This window comes from Biomphalaria glabrata, chromosome 1 (assembly GCF_947242115.1).
Source record: "Biomphalaria glabrata chromosome 1, xgBioGlab47.1, whole genome shotgun sequence".
Taxonomy (NCBI): Eukaryota; Metazoa; Mollusca; class Gastropoda; family Planorbidae; genus Biomphalaria; species Biomphalaria glabrata.
Window position 1 is genome coordinate 83,131,783 of NC_074711.1, and position 22,323 is coordinate 83,154,105.

The following is a 22,323-nucleotide window of genomic DNA, read 5'->3' on the forward strand; positions in this document are numbered from 1 at the left end:
GGCACAGCATCTTATTGCCAGCTTTTGCAGAGCAGTTCATGTAAAGGTTGGCGTAGTGTAGTTTTGCATTGTTTCAGAAGATCTGGGGGGATACCGTCACATCCAGGCGCTTTGCCGGCAGCCATGCTGTCCATGGCTTTGTTGAGTTCTAATAGGGTGGGTACTTCGTCTAGTTCATTCATTATGGGTAATTGGTTGATAGCGTTAAGGGCTGAGGCAGAGACTGAGCTTGTTGTGGCCTAGAGTTCGGAGTAATGTTTGACCCATCTGTACATTTGTTCACTCTTGTGTGTGATAGTTTCCCCAGTGGTTGATTTGAGAGGTGCTGACTTGTTTTAGACAGGTCCGAGAGCCTTTTTGATTCCTTCATACATTCCTCTTAAATTGCCAGTTTGAGCAGCGAGCCGAATATTCTCTCTGAGCTCTATACAGTATTCATTGGCACAGATCCGTGCTGTCCTCTGCACAGTGGCCCTAGCTTCTTTCAGAGTTAACAGATTGCATTGGGTGGGTTTCGCCTTGTAGGCTATGTAGCGGGTGCATCTCTCTTTGCTCTGATAACAGGTGCTAGTATAGTTGATTTAGAGTAGAGTCGAATCAACCGTGTATATATATGAATGAATGAATAAATATAAATAAATATATCATGAATGAATGAATTTATAGGCCTATATATATATAAATATATATATATATATTCATTTCATATGGCTGTGGAGCCCTATTTTGGAAAGACACTCCCGTCCACATATATTGCATGTCAAGGTGGCTTTAGCTTTGGTTGTATAGGAGCTGGCCATTTTCCGTGTGGCACGAATTTCTTCAAGAATCGAGACCCATGTTTTCTCGCTGTCTATAGCTTTCTTGGTCACCGTCTCTCTCCAACTAGTGCGGTCTAAGGCTATGTCTATCCACCAATGGTCAGCATCAATGTCTACTGATTTTAAATCCCTTTTTTTATCAACTCAACGTAACGGAGTTGGAGGCGACCAGTTTTTCTTGAGCAAGACGCAAGTTGCCCGTACAGAATAATTTTCGGGATGCGCTTGTCCTCCATCCGCTGAACATGTCCGAGCCAGCGAAGGCGGCGTTGCCTGAGAAAGATGCTGGGAAGGCCTGTTCTCGTGAGGATCTCAGTATTACACACTCTTTCTTTCCATGTTATTTTTAAGATCCTTCGAAGGCAGCGCAAGTGGAATGAGTTTAGTTTTCTCTCTTGTTTTGTGTACGTAGTCCACGTCTCACTGCCGTATAGTAACGTGCTAAGGACGCATGCCTCGTAGACCATTTTGGTCGCTGTGGTAAGCTTCTGGTTTTCCCAAACTCTTGGTCGGAGTCTAGCGAAGGTTGATGCGGCCTTCCCTATGCGTTTTTTCATCTCCTCTTCTAGTGACAGGTCGCCTTGGATTGTTGATCCAATGTAGCAGAATTCGTTTACGGCATCTAGCTTGTTATCGTCAATGAGGATGGATGGTCGTGCTGTAGCAGGTGGTCCCATAACATTCGTTTTCTTTGTGCTAATGGTTAGGCCATACTTTTCAAGCCTTAGAGAAGCAGGACATTAGTGACTGAAGCTCCTCTTGTGAGTGTGCCACTACCGCTGCGTCGTCCGCGAAGAGCATATCTCTTATGACGGTTTGTCTGGGTTTAGTTTTGGCCCTCAGTCTAGCAATATTTAGAAGTTTGCCATCGAATCTGGAATGAAGATATATGCCTACGATGGATTTGTCAAACGTGCGGTGGATTAGCATTGAAAAGAGTATTCCACAGAGGGTTGGGGCCAGGATACATCCTTGTTTGACTCCGTTGTTTATACTGAAACTTTCGGAGCAGGCGCCGTTGAACTGTACTGTAACCATCATATTTTGGTTGAAAGAGACAATAACATTTAGCAGCTTGGGTGGACAGCCTATTAACTGTAAGATTTTAAAGAGGCCTTCTCTGCTGACTAGATCAAAGGACTTTGTCAGGTCGATGAATGCGATGTACAAAGGCATTCTTTGCTCTCTGCGCTTTTCTTGAAGTTGACGGATGGAGAAAATCATGTCAATTGTGGATCTCCCTGAGCGATAGCCGCACTGTGATTTTGGATAGACTCGATCAGCAATTTTTTGTTGCCTGGGAAGTATCACTCGAGCAAAGATTTTGCCTACAATGCTTAGGAGAGAGATTCCCCTGTAGTTGTTGCAGTCGCTTCTGTCACCTTTGTTCTTGTACAGGGTGATGATCTTTGCATTCCGCAGATCCTGTGGCACAGCATCTTATTGCCAGCATTTGCAGAGCAGTTCATGTAAAGGTTGACGTAGTGTAGTTTTGCATTGTTTCAGAAGGTCTGGGGGGATACCGTGACATCCAGGCGCTTTGCCGGCAGACATGCTGTCCATGGCTTTGTTGAGTTCTAATAGGGTGGGTACTTCGTCTAGTTCATTCATTGTGGGTAATTGGTTGATAGCGTTAAGGGCTGAGGCAGAGACTGAGCTTGTTGTGGCTTAGAGATTGGAGTAATGTTCAACCCATCTGTACATTTGTTCACTCTTGTCTGTGATAGTTTCCCCAGTGGTTGATTTGAGAGGTGCTGACTTGTTTTGGACAGGTCCGAGAGCCTTTTTGATTCCTTCATACATTCCTCTTAAATTGCCAGTTTGAGCAGCGAGCCGAATATTCTCTCTGAGCTCTATACAGTATTCATTGGCACAGATCCGTGCTGTCCTCTGCACAGTGGCCCTAGCTTCTTTCAGAGTTAACAGATTGCATTGGGTGGGTTTCGCCTTGTATGTAGCGGGTGCATCTCTCTTTGCTCTGATAACAGGTGCTAGTATAGTTGATTTAGAGTAGAGTCGAATCAACCGTGTATATATATGAATGAATGAATAAATATAAATAAATATATCATGAATGAATGAATTTATATATATATATATATATATATATATATATATATATATATATATATATATATATATATAAATTCATTCATTCATATATATACACGGTTGATTCGACTCTAAATCAACTATACTAGCATCTAAATATATATATATATATATATATATATATATATATATATATATATATATATATATATATATATATATATATATACATATATATATATATATATATATATATATATATATATATATATATTTACTAGATATTGAATATGTTGTTTTGTCTTTAGTTTATTTACATTTATTTTTACTTTATAAGTCTTGTAGCTTTAGTTTAATTGGTGACGGTAATTAGAGTATCCTCAACATGATCATTCATTCATACTAGAGGCGCTTTTGACCGAAAGGTTACAAAATATTTGATTCTACTTCCTCTTTAGAAAAACACTTCATTGACAATTCTACTTCCTGAATCAATTTAGTCTAGTCGAGATCTAGACTCTAGATCTAGTTAATCTACTCTACAGTGGCAGTTTATTATCGACTCTATTAAAACGTTTATTTAAAACAACACATTTATTATGAAGTTAGTTATGTAATTCTTGTTAGACTTGGAACTTGGTTACCCTGGCCCTGGCCTGGTATGTAATAAAATAAAAACTAGAGTAGAGATATAATAATTTATAATATTATAGTATATAGTTATATAGATTAAGACGACTAAGTCGTCTAACTCAGACTCTAAGTATAGTTACTAATGAGGTAGTTCCTTATTTCTGACCTACTTTAACCAAAGTCACGTGATTGTTGGACAACAAAGAGGAGAATGGCCTTGTCTTCTTATATTTCCATTGCTGTTGCTCCTCTATTTTTACGAAATTTTACATTTACAAACATTTTAAATATAAAGAGTACATCAACGAACTCCTTTAATTTTCAAATAACTTTACGAATGTTTTCATAAAGGGCCAAGAACTGTTTAAGGATGGGTTTAAATTATCAATGATATTTCCTTTATAGTCCACAACAAGCGTCAACACATTGCCGATGATACATTCACATACAGAAAAAGATATTTTTACAAACGTTCTTGTAAGATTAAAAAAAGGCTTGGTATAACCTACACAAAACACACACACACACATACATACGTACATACGTACATATATATATATATTTTATTATTTATATTTATAAGCCTATATATGGGATAATATGCATATTAGTTGAAACATTGTTATTTACATAAACTTCAGCTATTTTTTAATGTTATATGTATTTCATATTCCGCTAATCGTCAATACATTATGCACATCGATAACATTAAGAATTATTTTTTGTGTTGGATACATGATGCATTATTATGTTATTAAAAGTTCTATCATTTTTAAGAAATTCACAAAATGTTACATTAAAGTTTCAAAAATGCGTTGACGAAACAGATCTAGATCCATTTTATTACTTAGAAACCAAATTTAACAATGAAAGGGCGGGGTAAGACACATTTGACCTGTGTAACTGTAAGAGTAGATCTAGATTTATCCTTCACTATCAGATGTGTTATTTGTTCGCTAAACAACTCAAGCCTATTACGCAGAAGGAAAACTCATGGCAGTCTTTTATCTTTTATAACAACTAGTCAACATATCGACTACACACTAGACTTGCCCTAGAGCTATCTGACCAATACACACTGGTCTGCTGTCCAACTTTTAGTGTTCTACTCATGCAAGTTCAAGCTTGTTTACTTTTGGGCAGAGGAAAGGGGGGGGGGATGAAAGTGTTACTTTTTTTTTCTAGGACTGGTTACCCGAATGCTAAGAACTGTAAGTGTAGTCATTCATTGTAGATCAAGAAATCTTGATCTCAGTATGGCAGATTATAGGCCAATGTAACTATTTGTTTTAGTTGAAACTATTTAAAAAATGTATCTCTAGATTATCCTGTTATTAACAAATTATAGTTTAGCGCTAATGAGTAAATTGAAACCACTAAATATTGACTTGAAACGCTTCAGATTCCCACTACAAACTAACTAAAATTAAGCACGGTGTGCGTTGTATACACACAACCACGTGACTCAGGGGGAATACATACGTACATATATATATATATTTTATTATTTATATTTATAAGCCTATATATGGGATAATATGCATATTAGTTGAAACATTGTTATTTACATAAACTTCAGCTATTTTTTAATGTTATATGTATTTCATATTCCGCTAATCGTCAATACATTATGCACATCGATAACATTAAGAATTATTTTTTGTGTTGGATACATGATGCATTATTATGTTATTAAAAGTTCTATCATTTTTAAGAAATTCACAAAATGTTACATTAAAGTTTCAAAAATGCGTTGACGAAACAGATCTAGATCCATTTTATTACTTAGAAACCAAATTTAACAATGAAAGGGCGGGGTAAGACACATTTGACCTGTGTAACTGTAAGAGTAGATCTAGATTTATCCTTCACTATCAGATGTGTTATTTGTTCGCTAAACAACTCAAGCCTATTACGCAGAAGGAAAACTCATGGCAGTCTTTTATCTTTTATAACAACTAGTCAACATATCGACTACACACTAGACTTGCCCTAGAGCTATCTGACCAATACACACTGGTCTGCTGTCCAACTTTTAGTGTTCTACTCATGCAAGTTCAAGCTTGTTTACTTTTGGGCAGAGGAAAGGGGGGGGGGATGAAAGTGTTACTTTTTTTTTCTAGGACTGGTTACCCGAATGCTAAGAACTGTAAGTGTAGTCATTCATTGTAGATCAAGAAATCTTGATCTCAGTATGGCAGATTATAGGCCAATGTAACTATTTGTTTTAGTTGAAACTATTTAAAAAATGTATCTCTAGATTATCCTGTTATTAACAAATTATAGTTTAGCGCTAATGAGTAAATTGAAACCACTAAATATTGACTTGAAACGCTTCAGATTCCCACTACAAACTAACTAAAATTAAGCACGGTGTGCGTTGTATACACACAACCACGTGACTCAGGGGGAATTCGGAACTACCTCATTATGACTATTACTTAAATAGTATTATAGTATTTAGTATAACTAGTATAAGTAAGTATTTTGAGTCTAGTAGACTACTAGTAGTAGTAGTTATACTTTACTAAGTAAGTTATAGTACTCTAGTTTAGTTATCTAGTTCTAAGCTCAGTCTAGCTAGAATCCTAGATCTATTATCTATAAAGTTATAATAAAGTTTAAAAGTTAACTTAATTAAGTCTTAAGACTGTAACTTGTTAGTAGTGTAACACTGTAAGTCACTGTAGTGTAGTAGTGACAAGTACTGAAGTAGTGTAGTCTGTAAAAGATGTATTTAACTTGAAGCTCGTGATATAGCAGCATAGCCCCTTATAAAGAGAATATTATAAAGCCTTTAACAATTTTATGCGTGCCATAGTGGCATTCATAAGACCTTTATACTTATAGGCCCATTGGAGGCCTGCGCATTAGGCTAGCCCATATTGCCCACATATAATCATATAGTGATTATATAGGACGTAATCATCTTCTTTTTTGAAGTAACGTCTGTATTATATAAGATAAGATAGTGGATATAGCCAGCCCGCCCCTGTATAATACTAATAAAATAATAGTCAAAAATGTTATACTAGTTTAGTAGTTATAGTTGTAGATTATATACTTTATATTAAGATTTAAGTTATATAGTATATTCTATCTAGATTAGATCTCTAGTGATCTAGAATATCTAGATCTAGCTGCTAGCACAGTAGAGACAGTAGCCTAGTCAGCCTGAGTAGCTCTAGTCTAGATTTTTCTAGTAACTGTAAACAAACAAACATTTCTAGTGTAAATGTTTTTATACTAAAGTAAAGTAAACTATAAAGCTAAAGTAATTTCTCCAATTTTCAATTTAGATCTAGACTACTTCAGAGTCTCTGACTGAGTGAGTTCTCTATTAACTTATTATTAAGTAAATTAAGTCTTGTCTAAAAGTCTACAGTGTAATACTAATTTAATCTAACACATTTTCAAAAACAATGTAATAGCCTACATCCTTAGACAGTGCTATTAAGTAGGCTTCATCCTTTAGGGCCAACAAACATAGCGATTCGAAAGCTACATAAGTCCTATATTTATTTTAAAGATATAGTATAGTGTTATAGAGCATGCATACAGTTATCGATACGTCATTAAAAAAACATGATGCTTTTGAGAACAGATAGGCATTGGAGGCCCATCATATGATATACAATTAATGAAATGTACTGTATAGAAATGCCTGGGCCGATTTTGACATCCAGTCTGCCCCTGCTATTATATTATTTATATTATATATAGACTATACTAGAGTTATAGCAGTGTATAGCTTTTAGATTTATTATACTACTCTATAATTCTATATATTATAATATAATATTATATGTAATATTATGTCTAATTAAGTATACAATTTATATATAGTTATATAGATCTTGATCTAATCTAGAATAATCTAGATCTAATAATAAAATATGTTACTAATTAGTAAGATATAGAAATCTAGTAACTAATAATAATCTATTATTAGAATTAGTATTATTATACATCTAGTTATGGTAGTTATACAGTTATATTATAACTTCTAGATCTAGTTATTCTAGTACAAGAGTAAGAGTGTAACAAGAGTTATAGAGTATTAATATAATTTTTATATAGACTCTAGGAGTCTAGATCTATAATCTATAAAAAAAAAATTAAAAAATAGACCTCTAAACTCTAAAAGCTCTATATTTATAATTTAATAATTTTATTAATGCTCTAGACTAGTCTAGACTCTAGTGACACTCTAACTCTAGTATATATATTGTCTATAAGATATCTATTGTATTGGCAATACTGGCAAGTGACTAAAGTCTAAGTGTAAGACTAAGACAGTCTTAACACAGCTTGATTCAGACCTAGAATCTAGATTTTATAATATTAATAATATATATATATATATATACTAGGGATGCACCAGATAGTAGCTCCAGCCTAATATTCAGCCATTTAAAAAAATACAGCCATATTCAGCTCTGTCAATTATCATTGCAGGAAGTTGTCCAGATATATATATATATACATAAAATACATATTATTTTTTTCTGTTATAGAAAAATAAAAAGTAAATGCAACAGAGTGAAAATATACGATTTGCCAGAAACGATCGTCAACTTAATATAATGCCAATGGGTGATATAAATCATACCGTAAGTAGTTTTAGCAGTCTTTTAAATTTAAAAATTCCCATGAGTTTTCTTTCATATTGTGTTTATCAAAATAATGTTCTCTTCATTAAAGTTAAGCAATGTAAATAATCTTAAGAATTTTATTTCTAACATGATATGTGGTATTCCCTTGATGTGAAATTTCTGGATAATTAATCCAATCATTTTTAATATTTATAGCAAATAATATAATTAATAAATCATTGACATCTTAACAATCTAAGATTTAGTTTCTTTAAAGGCAGCATTTTTTTACTGTAAAATTTTGTTGTGTATTGACTTAGGTTACATGGAATCAAGGAGATGAAGTCGTTGGGCTGTTTGATTTTCCTGGTCGTTCCAAAGATGACTTGCCATTTCAAAAAGGAGATTTACTTGTTATTGTCAAATCAACAACAGTTAGTAAAAAAAATCTCATTTAAGTACATCTTAAAGCAATGTGTTCACCTAATTTTTTAAAAATAGTAACCATTTTATGTGTTCAAATTATTTTAAAATACAAAATTTTAGAAAACAATTTTTTATTGACTAAAATTTAAATTAAATTTAATTTATCAAGGCGGATGTTCAGGATTTCAATAATGCCTTTTAAACATTTTTTTTTAATAGGATCCTAATTGGTACAAAGCGAAAAACTCCATTGGTGCAGAAGGAATGATACCTGCCAACTATGTCAAACTTAGAAAAGTTGTATCTTTACATGCAATGCCGTATGTAATTCTCTTGTGACATTTTACCATAAGTTTCATTCTATGCTAAATATTTTTTTAAATAATCATTTATGCATTTATTATGTTGTTCTATCTGTGCTGTAGTATGGTTAGAAAATCAATGGTGAAGATTAGTTGATCTTGAATATTTTTAATTCTTTAGCTGGTTCCATGGACATATTACCAGAGAAGAAACTGAAGCTCTATTAGCCAATCAGGAAGATGGGGTTTTCCTCATTCGTGACAGTATCCATTATGTAGGTGATCGCACTCTGTCAGTCAGTTGTGATAGCAGAATAGATCACTACCGTATTCTGACAGGGCCTGATGGGATGGTATTTGTGGATGGGGGGGATTGTGCTTTTGATTCTCTCTTGGAACTGGTTGAGGTATATTTCTTCCCTCTTCATGGTTTGTGCACTTTTAGTCAGTATGTCAATAACCAAAAAAAAACCCACTAATATTCCTGTGACTTTTGTGAATCCAAGTTTTTAATCTGCATCTCCTCAGTTTGGATACAAGTTTTTAGTCCCCTGTTGTTTGAATCTTAATCTGCATGTATTCTCTTGTGTCTATTGAATTTTCAGTGTATGAAAGTAAAACTAACTTCATTCTGATTATTGTTGTTAGTGTTTTGAATGCATAATTGCCTGGACCAAAAAAGAGGTTTGATTGTCAACATGATGCTAATGGATTGTGTGCTGTATAGTGTGTGATCTTTAATAACTTCATGTTCTTGATTGCTTGCTTTGTTTAGATAATCAGATAAAATATAAATGTAACACATCTGTTCAGTTTTACCTTACTGTACACAATTTTATCATCTAAGTATTTTCTAAAAAACTTATAAGGAGTGTAGATCAATTAAAAGCATACTTGCCTCTAATATATTTGTCATAGATGGTACCATGGTAAAATAAGTCGTCTAGATGCGGAAAGGCTTCTGAACCCCAGAGAAACAGGTTTGTTTTTGGTCAGAGATAGCAACAATTTTGTTGGGGACTACACCCTGTGTGTATGCTTCCAGGATAGAGTAGAGCATTACCACATTAAATATGCAGACAACAAACTGTCCATAGATAATGAAGAGTTCTTCACCACTTTGGAAGAACTTGTTCAGGTACAAAGTTTTTAATATAGATTTTCTTTGGTAAGGATAGAGGTGCACTTTTAGGGTTATGATTGATAAGAAGAGTTAAAGGTGTGATATATGTCTATATCTGATCTTTTACTTACATGAGTTTAATAGCGATAATTTGTTAAAGTAGTTTTAGGCACTTTTGAAAGAAGAAAAAAATAATGAGACCACAAATGTAGTCGTAGATAAATCTTTAAAAGACATAATTACTAAAATTCTGCATGTTTTTTCTAATTAGAAGTTTTTGCTTAAGTATTAGTCATAGTTTTTATTTTATTCTGTAGTAGTTAGTTTTTGAATGCTAGAAAAAAAAAAGGTTTTTGATTGCACATTTAATAACCACTAATGCTAACACCTTGTTTATAGAATTGCTTTGAAAAAGGTGGGCCCATTTTCTAATTTAAAACTAGAGAATGTTTTACAAAAATATAAGTTCTTAATGAATTGGTGATGTTAAGATTAAATTTTTTTTTTTTTAAATTGTTTTTAATGTAAATCTGCGCTCGATACCCTTTGTTATAGTATTTAGTTATTTTACTTGATGAAATTCTGCTTAAAATCTTCTTTAAGAGCTTGTTAAATTTGGTCTGCATATTGAAAATCAAGGTCTCTCTGGCTTTGATTCTTAAGACTGTACATTAAAAAAATGTATCTTAAAAGTGTCTTGCATTTTATGGTTATAATTTCTTCCTTATTGCTAATCTCATTCAGAAACAATTACCTTTTTTTTTTAGATTGTTTTGAAAATTGAAAAGCCTTAAGTTAAGCTCGGGTATCAATTTTTTAAAATGGTTTTGTTTTGGTTAGTTAAAGTGTTCATGCTTCATTTTGAAACACTACCTTCATTTTTTTTTTGTGGCATGTAGTAAAGTTTTTTGTTTACTGAGATGTAAACATTACCTACCTGTTCTTTTAGCATGAAAAAACAACAACTAATAAAAATCACTAAATCTTATACAGATGTTAATAGATTTGAAGTTTATGTCCTCTTTTACATAAAGCTTTGAAATTCAGGGATTTATTTCTTTTGTTGAAACTCTATTTGGCTGTAGATCACAAGATGAAATGTTTGATTAATTCCTGCTTGTTTGTTTTTGTATGCATTGTTATTAGACGTATGTGATAGAATTTGATATGAGAAAAAACTAAGGATAGAAATTGATTTTTTTCTAGCATTACAAGGCAGATGCTGATGGTCTATGTACAAGATTAATTCGGCCTGTTACTAAACAAGGCAATAATTTTGTAACAGTTAGTATGCAAGACTTTCAGAAAGGTGGATGGGTCATCAATAGAAGTGACTTGGAGCTTGGAGAACTTATTGGAAAGGGCGATTTCGGAGGTAAGCCTTGCATTGCACCTGTATGAACCTGTAGTATGGACACCTCACATAATGTAAGAATGACATCTACCAATCCAAAAGTTGTTAGTTACATGTTCCAACAAAGGCAATATGGTAGTTCTTTGTGTCTATATCTAGAAGTAAACAAGACTAGCCTATATCTATCTTAAAAAAAAAAAGTAAAGTTCCCCTTTCTGACCTTGCAATCCATGGGCAGATGATGTAAAGGTCATCTGTTTCTGTGGCTCACAGTTAACAAGGGTGGCCAGTAGAATAACCAAAAACCTTTACTTTTTCCCCAACTAATCTCAGGTACCCATCAGAGCTATGTAAGTTCAGAGGCCCCCTAAAGATACTGAAAATTAAAAATCCAAGTCTTCACCAGGATTTTAACCTGGGACACCTCGGTTCAGAAACCAAGCCACTCAGCCTAATTATTACATTTACATTAAGTTCACTAGTAAACTTGTTCAGGCCTCTAGCTAATGACTAAACGATCACCAGATTTTTTAACCTTAAACTCTTTTAAAAGGATTGTAGTTATTTCACATAATTAATGTTGCTCAGCAACTATACACTGATAATTAAATTGGTTGTGTTTTTTTCAAGAAGTTTGAATGGTATATGATTAAGATGACTTCTTAACCCTGTTTGTGCTTTAGTTTTGATTAACACTATAGACTACCTAGCTATGTTGCTGTGTATCGATACAATTGCTAGGCAGAGAATGGTTTATTAACTTATCTACTGTGTGGCTTCTATCCATTCAACTGTTTGACATTACCAAAAACATAGAGAGCTTTAGACATTTTTATGCTACTTTTATTTCATATTGTCTTAAAAACATTTGAATCTTTGTTTGCTATGAGATTTTTTTAGTAGTGCTTTTCTCTCTCTCTCTCTCTCCCCCCCCCCCCTCCCCCTTTAAAAAAACAAACAAAAAGATATTGTTTACTGGTGGTAGATCTAAGTGTAAGGCAATAATAAAAAAAAAAAAGCAGAGACTCATAGATCCTAGAGATTAAATGTAGATAATCCTGAAGTAGTTTTGACTGATATATTTATTGATTATATTTATTGTTCTTGTAAAGAATGGGTAGAAGCAACAAGCAGTGATGTTCTTGCCTACTAGAGAGCCTATATTTAATACTGTTTTAATCAGTGATCATCATAAGTTATTGTCTGAACAGTTCCAAGAGGCTTCATTTATCTTTCATTTGAAACCAAATATGATTATGTAGCACCTTTTTTAGTTATAGATAGATATGGATGTGTTATTGTCAAGCCATGTTTGAAGAATTTAAAAAAAAATAATTTTCACACACAAAACACACAAAAAATAAAACGTTTTAGCATTTATGACATCTGCACTATTTAAAGGGACATGCCATACTCAATTTCTTAGCAATTGAAAGACACTTTTTAAATAAATATACACAGTTTTATCATTATTTATTCTGTTATCTTTTTAATCCTTTTTTTTTTTAGATCTCAGAGCCGGTAATGAAAAACAAAATTAAACTAGTGTGCCAGATTTTTTTAGTATAAACAAATGTGCACATCACTACAAGTATTGTTTTCTTTTAGTAAACTTGCCTGATGCCTATTGATTGCACACATATAGTATAGGTCTAATTTTGTAACTGTCCAGGCATAAAATCTCGCTAGATCTAGATAGTTTTAGTCTAGTATTGTAGTATTCTGTAATATATGTGAACTTAATCAAGTCTAGTATCACAATTAAATTATGAGATGCTTTAATGGTCAATCATTTCATTTATGTACTTGATGCACTATACTACCATTCCAATGGGAGATTACTCTGGTAAACTATTTAGATTAGCGGCAGAGAGAAAATTTTAAATAATTATTTTGTCCATCTTAAAATTGTGTAGTTTCTAAGATTTTATAAATCTCTTTAGTGTAGGGACTTTTGAAGCATTAGGAAAAAGTAAGCAGGAAGCATCCTGTACTCATGATTCGTTATTGTTGACAACAGAAAAGGAAATGGTGACAAAGAAAGATGTTTATATGTAGGTGTGGAACTTAAATAAACCACATAGTAATAAGTGTAACAAGCATTAAAAACTGAACTGGACATAAATATGTGAAACAGTGGAACTTGTTAGATCAATATGTAAAATAATTAAAATTAAATATTTTTTTGGGCTAGAGATAATGTAATTGGTACTAGATGAAGACTTGTTTATCAGTGATTTAACATTTAATGTTGTCCCTTCATTATTTTCTGCCCTGAGCACTGCCATTTCTATCCATGCAAAACAGCACCGTCAGCTATTTGATTGCACAGGATTTAACCTGTAGCTTTGTTCTTCTCATCAACTTCACTTTTAAGCAGAACTTTGTTTTATTCTCTGCCCATGTTTTATTCTCTGCCCATGTGACAGAAACAACAACAACATGAAACAAGCCAATCATTAATCCCTTTAAACTATTGTTTTTGCCAGATGTTTATAAAGGATTTTACAAAGGCCAAGCTATAGCTGCAAAGGTGCTCAAAGACCAAGATCGAGGAAATGAACAATTTATGAAAGAAGCTGCTTTAATGACGTATGTAAAAACATTACCTCTCTATTAGCTTTAAATAAAAAGTATTCTATGTTATATGATATATAATATACTAAATGAAAACTTGGTATCCAATTTCTAACATACATATATAGACAATTGTTATGTTTTTTTTCAATAGGTCATTACACATATATAGACAATTGTTATGTTTTTTTTTCAATAGGTCATTACACATATATAGACAATTGTTATGTTTTTTTTCAATAGGTCATTACACATATATAGACAATTGTTATGTTTTTTTTTCAATAGGTCATTACACATATATAGACAATTGTTATGTTTTTTTTTCAATAGGTCATTACGACATCCAAACCTAGTCAGACTTATTGGCATTGTTTTGTCAGACACAGCAATATTAGTCACTGAGTTTGTAGGCAGGGGAAATTTAGTGGAATATCTTAGAACCAGAGGCAGAAATATCATTACTAAAAAAGATCAAATAAATTTTGCTACGTAAGTGTTATTGCTTTACTTTTCTCTACATGTAAACTTATTTTTGTCTTTATTTTATACTCATAATGTCCCTTTGATTATTCTATGTAGCAGGCAATCTAATTATTTATATAAAATCAGAATATTTACACACTTTTGTTATTTTAATTACTACATATAATTTGTCCTAAATTGTTACAATTTTGCAATGGCTTTTTATTTACTTTTTTGGTCTTAAATTCTAATGTTCACACACTGATTATGTCCAATTGTATACATATTCATATGGTTTTTCTGGTTATACATTCCTACTGTTGTTTGCTTCTTAAATGATTTTGTATATTTTGTCCTCAGAGACACCTGTGCTGCTATGGATTATTTGGAGAGTAAATCACTTGTACATAGAGACTTAGCTGCTAGGAATGTTTTGGTCCACGATGATGGCACTGCAAAGGTTAATAAATTTATATTCAGTTCTCTGTTACATTTCCATGTTACTTCTCAATATTCACTTTCCAGAGATGGGCTTCATTGTCTGAAGGATGTTTTTCTATATTGCCATTACAGGTGTCAGATTTTGGTCTTGCTAACATTGGTGGTTTTAATCAAACATCAAGTCAGAAATTTCCCATCAAATGGACTGCACCAGAATCTCTAAGAAATAATGTAAATATCTTTTTTTTTTTTTTTTTTAATACCTGTTTACAGTACCAGAAGTGCTGTTTCTCAAAGCTATAAGAAATAACCTTGATTATATAAGAGATTTATTTAAATCATAATTAGCTGACTCCTGTTACTTTTTTTTTCAAGATTTTTACCAACAAGTCAGACATGTGGAGTTTTGGTATACTTCTGTGGGAGATTTATTCCTTTGGTCGTGTACCATATCCCAGAGTAGTAAGTGATATTTTTTTTTTACAGTTAATAATAGCCAGTTGACAAAAGTACTTAATTCCTTTACATATCAGATACACGTCGAGACTTAATTATTACATAAGGATATAATTTATTCAAAGACTTAAAATGAATGAAAGGATAGTTAGAATATATTTAAGACTTTGTACCCTGGAATAGGCTTAGTGTTAGACTAAAAGGAAAGAATTGCTGTAAAAGTGATGTCAGAAAAAGTACTGGCACCAGGTTACTATGGAAAGTTTGAAGTACTGGGTGGAGGTTAATTGTAATGTTTTTTTTGTGCCCATGTAGTCTGCTTTAGGTGGTGGAGAATATTTTTGATGAGCATATTTGTGAGAGTATCTGGCTGTAGATAAAAGTTATAATGTGTTTAAAGATTTTATAAACTTATAACATTTGTGTGTAGTAGATATTCTAGAAATGTACCGGTCTCAATAAAAGTTTAAAATGAGTACGCATTTTCTTTGCTGTGCCATTCTAGCAAATATTTAGCTAACAATGCGGAGGAGATCCCTTTGTTCTTATAATTGTGGCTAAATTTGCAACATGCATGTCATGTGGGACATGATCTTATTCCTAGATGCTGTTGAGGAGATAAGATAGCTCTGGGAGCAGAAGTTTTACATTGGCCTTTGGAATGCCATCACACACCAGAGATTTTCTATTTTTCATGCTATTGATTGCTTTGTAAAGATCATCAGGGCTCAGTAGCTCATCTAGGCATCCCAATACTGGAAGATCTGGTAGAGAGGCCAGGCAAATGCTGTATTCTGTGTGCCTTAGATATTGAGGTAGTGTTCTGTCCATTGTTCTTGCTGCTTGGTTTAAGCCCTAATTTTGATAGAAAGGGAGCAGGTTTAGACACTATTGGACCCAAGGCTGCTTTTATGCCATCAAACAGAGCTTTACTATTTCCTCAGGACAGATTTTCTTGAATTCTATTGCAGGTATCTTTCCAAAAGTTGTAGACATTGCCTTGTGAACAAGGTGTGCAGATCTCTTTTTCTCAATGTTAGGTTCCGTCTGCATACGATTCGCCTAAACCAGTCTACTATTTTTGTGTTTTTGAGGACAAAAGGCAGTAAGTGCTGAGCTGCAGATTGCATTTCTTAGTTTTTTTCCATCTGATAGAGATGTCTTCTTCGTCATTTATTGAGGATTTTAAACTGTTAAGGAGCTCACCAAAAGTGCAGATTTCCTCCTATCCCAAACTACTAAAGTTTATTGAGTGTTTTCATGAGGAAGTAAAATCTACAAAGGGACTTGTTCTTCCACCTACTCTGTCATATTCTTTTCCTGCCTAGTGCATTATACTTTCAGCAATATCAACGAATGTGTATTTCTCCATACATTACAAGATCGTCTGGATAACTCTTCCATATATCCAGATTTAGGGCACAAACCAAAAGTAGAAATGCACTGATGAGGCAGCTATTGTTGCTGAATCTGCCACTCAGCTTTACACCCTGGTTAACAAACCATCTGCTGCATGCCAAAAGTTTGGCTTAAATATTAATCAAAACTAGACCAAATACTAGTTCAGAACACAAGCACTGCACCTCATGAGACAATTAACGGGGTGGTAATTGTTTACCATTTTTGTTATTTTGGCTCCATCATCTCCAACAATGCGCTATTGGATAAAAACATCAGCAACAGGAGAGCCAAGGCTATGTGCACCATGTCATGGCTGCGAAAAGAATGTGGAACAATACCTTGCTGACTGCCAATACTAAAGCCCTAGTCTACTGGCCCTGTGTGATGAGCACTCTGCTATATGGTAGTGAAACATGGTCAACCTACTCTTGGTAGGAAAATAAAGCTGAATTACTTCCACCTCCGATGCTTAAGGCAGATTTTTAAAATAAGGTGGCAAGATAGAATATCCAATGAGGAAGTATCATATCCAATGAGGAAGTATCGTAAAAAGCAGGGTAGCAGGACATCCACGCATTCATCAGCAGTAGACACCTTGGCTGGCTTGGTCATGTTCACAGAATGCCACAAAAGTCGACTCTCACAAGACATTCTGTAGAAAAGATCGTCTCACGAGGCGTTATACCACAGACTTACTAGATCAAATAGGTGACTATCGTGAAAAAAGTTTTGCTAGGAGGGAAAATGTATTCAGAGAGTAGGGAAAGGCTGAGTAGTAATAAGAGAAAAGTGGATAGTTTTTTTTAAACAACAAGTTCAAGCATTTCAATTTTCATGTTAGTTAAATGGAAGAAACTGTTTATTTTTCCCCTTGTTCAATAGTTTTATATTGTTGACAGTTTTAGTTTCTATTTAAAAGGACCTTCATAATCTATTCTGACCAAACCATCCTTAAAACTGGTTGAACTAATCTCTATATTGTTGATTTGAATTAGATTGTTTCTTAACTACTTCTTGATCTGTTTTTTTAGTCACTCAAAAGTTGCATCCTTTTTTTTTCCCCACTTCAACATTATTTTCTCATTTGTCTGCTCACCTGATTCTCAATCATTCTTGTCTTATTGCTGCTACATACAATATACAGATTTGTCATGTACCAAATCAGACTGTTTCATGACCAAGTGCATATATAGAATTTACTAAATTCTCTAATGTAATGCAATTGGGTTGGACAAGAGGACATATTGTTACAATTTGGTTGGACAAGAGGACAGATTGTTACAATTTGGTTGGACAAGAGGACAGATTGTTACAATTTGGTTGGACAAGAGGACAGATTGTTACAATTTGGTTGGAAAAGAGGACAGATTGTTACAATTTGGTTGGACAAGAGGACAGATTGTTACAATTTGGTTGGACAAGAGGACAGACAGATTGTTACAATTTGGTTGGACAAGAGGACAGATTGTTACAATTTGGTTGGACAAGAGGACATATTGTTACAATTTGGTTGGACAAGAGGACAGATTGTTACAATTTAGTTGGACAAGATTGTTACAAGATTTGAATTGGGTGGACTGAGGGATAAAAGGTAAAGACCATAACTTAAGACCTCAAAAAAAATTTAAAAAATTTGCATTTATTTTGTTTTTCAGCCTTTGTCTGATGTTGTCATGCACGTGGAAAAAGGATACAGAATGGAGGCACCAGAAGGCTGTCCTGTGGAGATATTTGCCATCATGAAGCAAGCATGGGAAATGAACCCTGAAAATCGTCCCAGATTCAGTGAAGTCCTTTCAAAACTGAACCATCTCCGCTCTGTGACTGTATAAAATAAACATCAGCGGATTTTGTTGTTGAGTGAAGATTGTAATATAGCTACAGTAAAAGCTACATGTGACCTATTGTCAATTATTTATTATAGAGTAATGGTTTTGGCTCATCTTTACCTCCAGGCTTTGTACTAAACTTTTTGTTAATTTAAATACAAGTCCTTGAAATTTAAATTGTTTTAAAATTATTATTTTTACACTCTTTGCAGAAAGTAAATTTACAAGTCTGTAAAATAAATCGAGCTGAATATTTACTGTTTAAAAATAAAATTTAAATAACAGTATACTTTTTAAAAATTTATTAGGAAATAGATTGTATCCTAATAAATATTTCAATCTATTTTTTTATAGAAGGAAGTAAATTAAAATATATTTTCTTTTCATGTAATAATGAGAACTAGACATTTAGTTAAATTGTCACTTTTTCTCTGGATCATTTTTTTTGTGTGTGATTTTATGAAGTTTTTCTACCTTCGTATCAAAAAAAAAAAAGATTTGTTGTGGGTGTTGGTATTCATTTATCTTTGTTTTTCTCCCAAATAACTTTTTAGAGGGAATTAAAAAAAAAAAAGATCACATGAGCCAGTAAAATCAATTTGTGTTGGAGAGCTAATGTAGGTTAGTGATGACGTCTCAAGATCTTGTGTCCTTGTTGCACATGAAACTAACATCTCTTCTTATGTGATGTGCCTTAAATGACTCTCGCATTTACCAACTACTATTTTAAATTTTTTTTTTCTTTTTTTACAAATGAGTTTTGTATGAATGAGTGATTTTTTTTTATCACTGTTGATGATTTTAACATATTATAATTTTCATATCAGAAATTCTTAGGTCAAATTGAACGGAAAATGAAATAAGGACCATGACAAAAACTTGTTTATGTAAGAAAATTTATATACAAAAAAATCTCGTCAAATGTTGAGTTCATTGAACTTACTAGCATTGTTTAGTATAACATCCTAAAATCTAGCTCTATCTAGTGCTGACCTTGGTTTCCTATCTGGACTTTCTAGCTCAGTGCTTACTTTTGTTTCAAATTTCTAGCTATGTACATTTTATTTTTAGCACTATTGATCAGATGTCATTTAGTTCATTTATTGTGTTTATGTTAATCTCTTGCCAGACCATGAGACTTATTTCTTATTTAATGTAATCATGCTGTTAAATTGATCACACATTAGTTTGGGGGATTGAGGACATAATGCACAACATATGTAGCTTAAACTCTGCCAATATAATTACCTCAGCAAAATAAAAAAAAACTTAGTACTGGGTCATTCTTGTGATTGATAAATCAATTAAAAAAATCTCCCAATGTGTGTATAGTTTGGTTGCTTAGAGCTGTTGTTCCAGAAAATAGGAATTGATGTGTTAATGTTTTTATTACTCATTAAAATGTTTCCCAAAGTAAGATCTTGACTGACACCAGTGTGAATGATGGTCATCATTAAGGTGAAGATGGCATATTGAACACAAATTTTGTGTTTTAACACAGTCACTTAGTTTGATTGCCATAATGCTGATCATTTTCAAAAGTATAAAGATCTGTTTCACTGGCTGCCTGGTCATGCAGTAAGCATCCTGGAACTGGCTGCCTGGTCATGCAGTAAGCATGCTGGAACTGGCTGTCTGGTCATGCAGTAAGCATGCTGGATTGTTGTTTGATTATCTCGATGATCCTGGATTCATACCCTGCCATCCCCCATCATTCTGAGGGAGATTTGGACTATCTTCAACTCTGAACGAACATTTGAAACATGTAAAACAAACAAATACTAAAAGGGCATTGGAAAACCTTATTTGGTTGTTTTCAAGAAGAAAGAATTTGGGCCTGTAATGAAGCTTATATAGCACCACTCTTGACATACGCTTTTATACCAATGTAACTGTTTCCCTTGCTCTGATGTGTTACACAATCACCAAGATATGTCGATCATGGGCAGAGGTTTTGGTCGTGATATATGGGACCTAGCCACTGTGTTATAGGAAATCTAAGTTTATGGAAACGTTTTTTCTTGTTTATGTAACAGTATTGTTTTGCATTACCAATAAGTATTGCTTATTCTCAATATGTCATTTGAATGTACATCCAATAGATAGTTGGATTTAAATATCTATTTAGATGTTATTGATGCCTTTATGCATATACATTGATCAAAATTAATGTAATGGATTGCTAGTTGATTAGGAATCTATTGGATTAATTTAATTTTAACTTAATTTAAGAGAAATTATATGAATTAATTTTTACTTGACCTTTACAAATGTTTTTCTGCATCCATGCATGTTTATAGAGATCATATCTTGTAGTGTCATGCAGGTCTAAGGCATTTTGTAAATGGAAGTAAATAAATAGAGGTCTGCATATCATATTTCAGTAAGATTCATTTAACTATGTAATCCATGTGTCCTAGAATCAACATGGAATATTGAATGTGATTGCCTTGTAGTATGCTACCCAGGGTCTTGCATGTTAAACTGAAGGATTTGATAGAGATTGTGTTGTATGTTGCTACATGTGTTATGTATGTTTACCTTAAATAATGCTAAATTTTTATTCAGTTCAGGTTGCATTAAATGCACAAAAAGTTTGTCCCATCCTGTGTGGCAGCTAATGGCCATAGTTTTTGTCCAATTCTGAGCAACAGAAGATGACTTGCTATGAGATCACAGTATTTGGGGAATAGGTGTTTCATCTTCTGCCCACCGGTTCTTATTTGTTAAATATTTTTGTCTGCACTGCATTCACCCAAGGTCTTCTTTGTCTCATTTATACAAATCCATTGCAGAAAAATGTAGAACTCTCTCCACACACTTAAAAAAATAAATGCTAAGATTTGTCTTTCATATTGTTGTTACCTGATAGGAGTGAATTACTTGTGTGATACATGAGGAGTAGACTATTTTGTTGGCATGGATGTTTATTTTTACATGAAATGAATCAGTGGATCATTTTCTTGGTGATGTTTTTTGTTTGCCGAGTCCCTAGTAGGTTTCTACTACTTATTAGGAAAATTTAAATGTGAACTTATGTCACACTTTTGTTGATGTTAGCACTTTTTGTTGATTACAAGAACCAATGGAATGGCTTGTTGTGATTGTGGAATTGTTTGATATACTAAACTACTAAACTAGGAATTCAGTAGGTGATTGGATTCTTTTTCCGTTGTACATTATTTTCATGTCAGTGCCATGAGCACTATTTTTCATTGTCATTTTTGAGCTATAAAATATGCATTCTATAATTAATGTCAACTTTTTAATGTAAAAATAAAATTATAAAAACTTTGTATTTTATTTCACAGGAATCATTGCTTTAGTTATTACCTTACATTATCTAGAACTAAATTCACTTTAATGTGGTAGTAGGTGTTAGTAAATGTTGTAATGTGTATCAAAGGTAAGAAGTGGTGTCAGAAATGTATACTTCTTATATAAGGTAAAAAGGATGAAAATAAATTCTTATTACAAAAGAATGTTACATATTCAAGGATAAAAACCTAAAACATCTGGATGACAGCTGTTATGTATTTAACCACTAAATGCAAGATTAAGTCATGGTTTCATAATTAATTTTTTAAAGTAGAAATTATAATGATTTATGAAATACAAAAGTCATGAAATAATTTGACAATGACACAAATTATTCTATTTAGTAATTTAAGAGTACAAAATATATATGATTTTTTTAAAAAAGTATAAATTTAGAGGTAAAAAAAGGAAAATATAGAGACAGTAATAAGTTAAAACCAAGATTTGATTGATTTACCTAAGATAATGGGACATTGCACCTAAGACAAAGTTGTAGAGGGAAAAAAAAAAGAATCAGAATTCAATGTTCT

General features: G+C 32.9%; 1 protein-coding gene across 3 annotated transcripts; it reads left to right on the forward strand.

The window, feature by feature from the left end:
• Window positions 1–3,290: 3,290 nt before the first annotated feature.
• Window positions 3,291–21,771, forward strand: LOC106054578 (tyrosine-protein kinase CSK-like). Of its 3 annotated transcripts, XM_056018183.1 has the most exons (13): window positions 3,291–3,532; window positions 6,806–6,834; window positions 8,024–8,119; window positions 8,422–8,535; window positions 8,747–8,847; window positions 9,011–9,236; window positions 11,159–11,327; window positions 13,796–13,898; window positions 14,217–14,375; window positions 14,709–14,808; window positions 14,922–15,020; window positions 15,165–15,251; window positions 18,302–21,771. In XM_056018183.1, the coding sequence occupies exons 3-13, from the start codon at window positions 8,039–8,041 to the stop codon at window positions 18,476–18,478; spliced, it is 1,416 nt and encodes a 471-aa protein (XP_055874158.1). In that variant the 5' UTR covers window positions 3,291–3,532; window positions 6,806–6,834; window positions 8,024–8,038; the 3' UTR covers window positions 18,479–21,771. The 3 variants fall into 3 exon arrangements, with proteins under 3 accessions (XP_055874158.1, XP_055874157.1, XP_055874160.1); XM_056018182.1 differs by lacking the exon at window positions 6,806–6,834; XM_056018185.1 differs by lacking the exons at window positions 6,806–6,834; window positions 9,011–9,236 and adding an exon at window positions 9,748–9,967 and having other exon boundaries at window positions 3,297–3,532.
• The last annotated feature ends 552 nt before the right edge of the window (window positions 21,772–22,323 follow it).

What these genes read in the sequence shown, in the direction of transcription:
- LOC106054578 (XM_056018183.1), top strand. Translation starts at nt 8,039, where the DNA reads ATGCAACAGAGTGAAAATATACGATTTGCCAGAAACGATCGTCAACTT. An exon ending in TGGGTGATATAAATCATACC is followed by an intron (nt 8,120 to 8,421) that starts GTAAGTAGTTTT and finishes GTATTGACTTAG; the next exon opens with GTTACATGGAATCAAGGAGA. An exon ending in CAGAATCTCTAAGAAATAAT is followed by an intron (nt 15,021 to 15,164) that starts GTAAATATCTTT and finishes TTTTTTTTCAAG; the next exon opens with ATTTTTACCAACAAGTCAGA.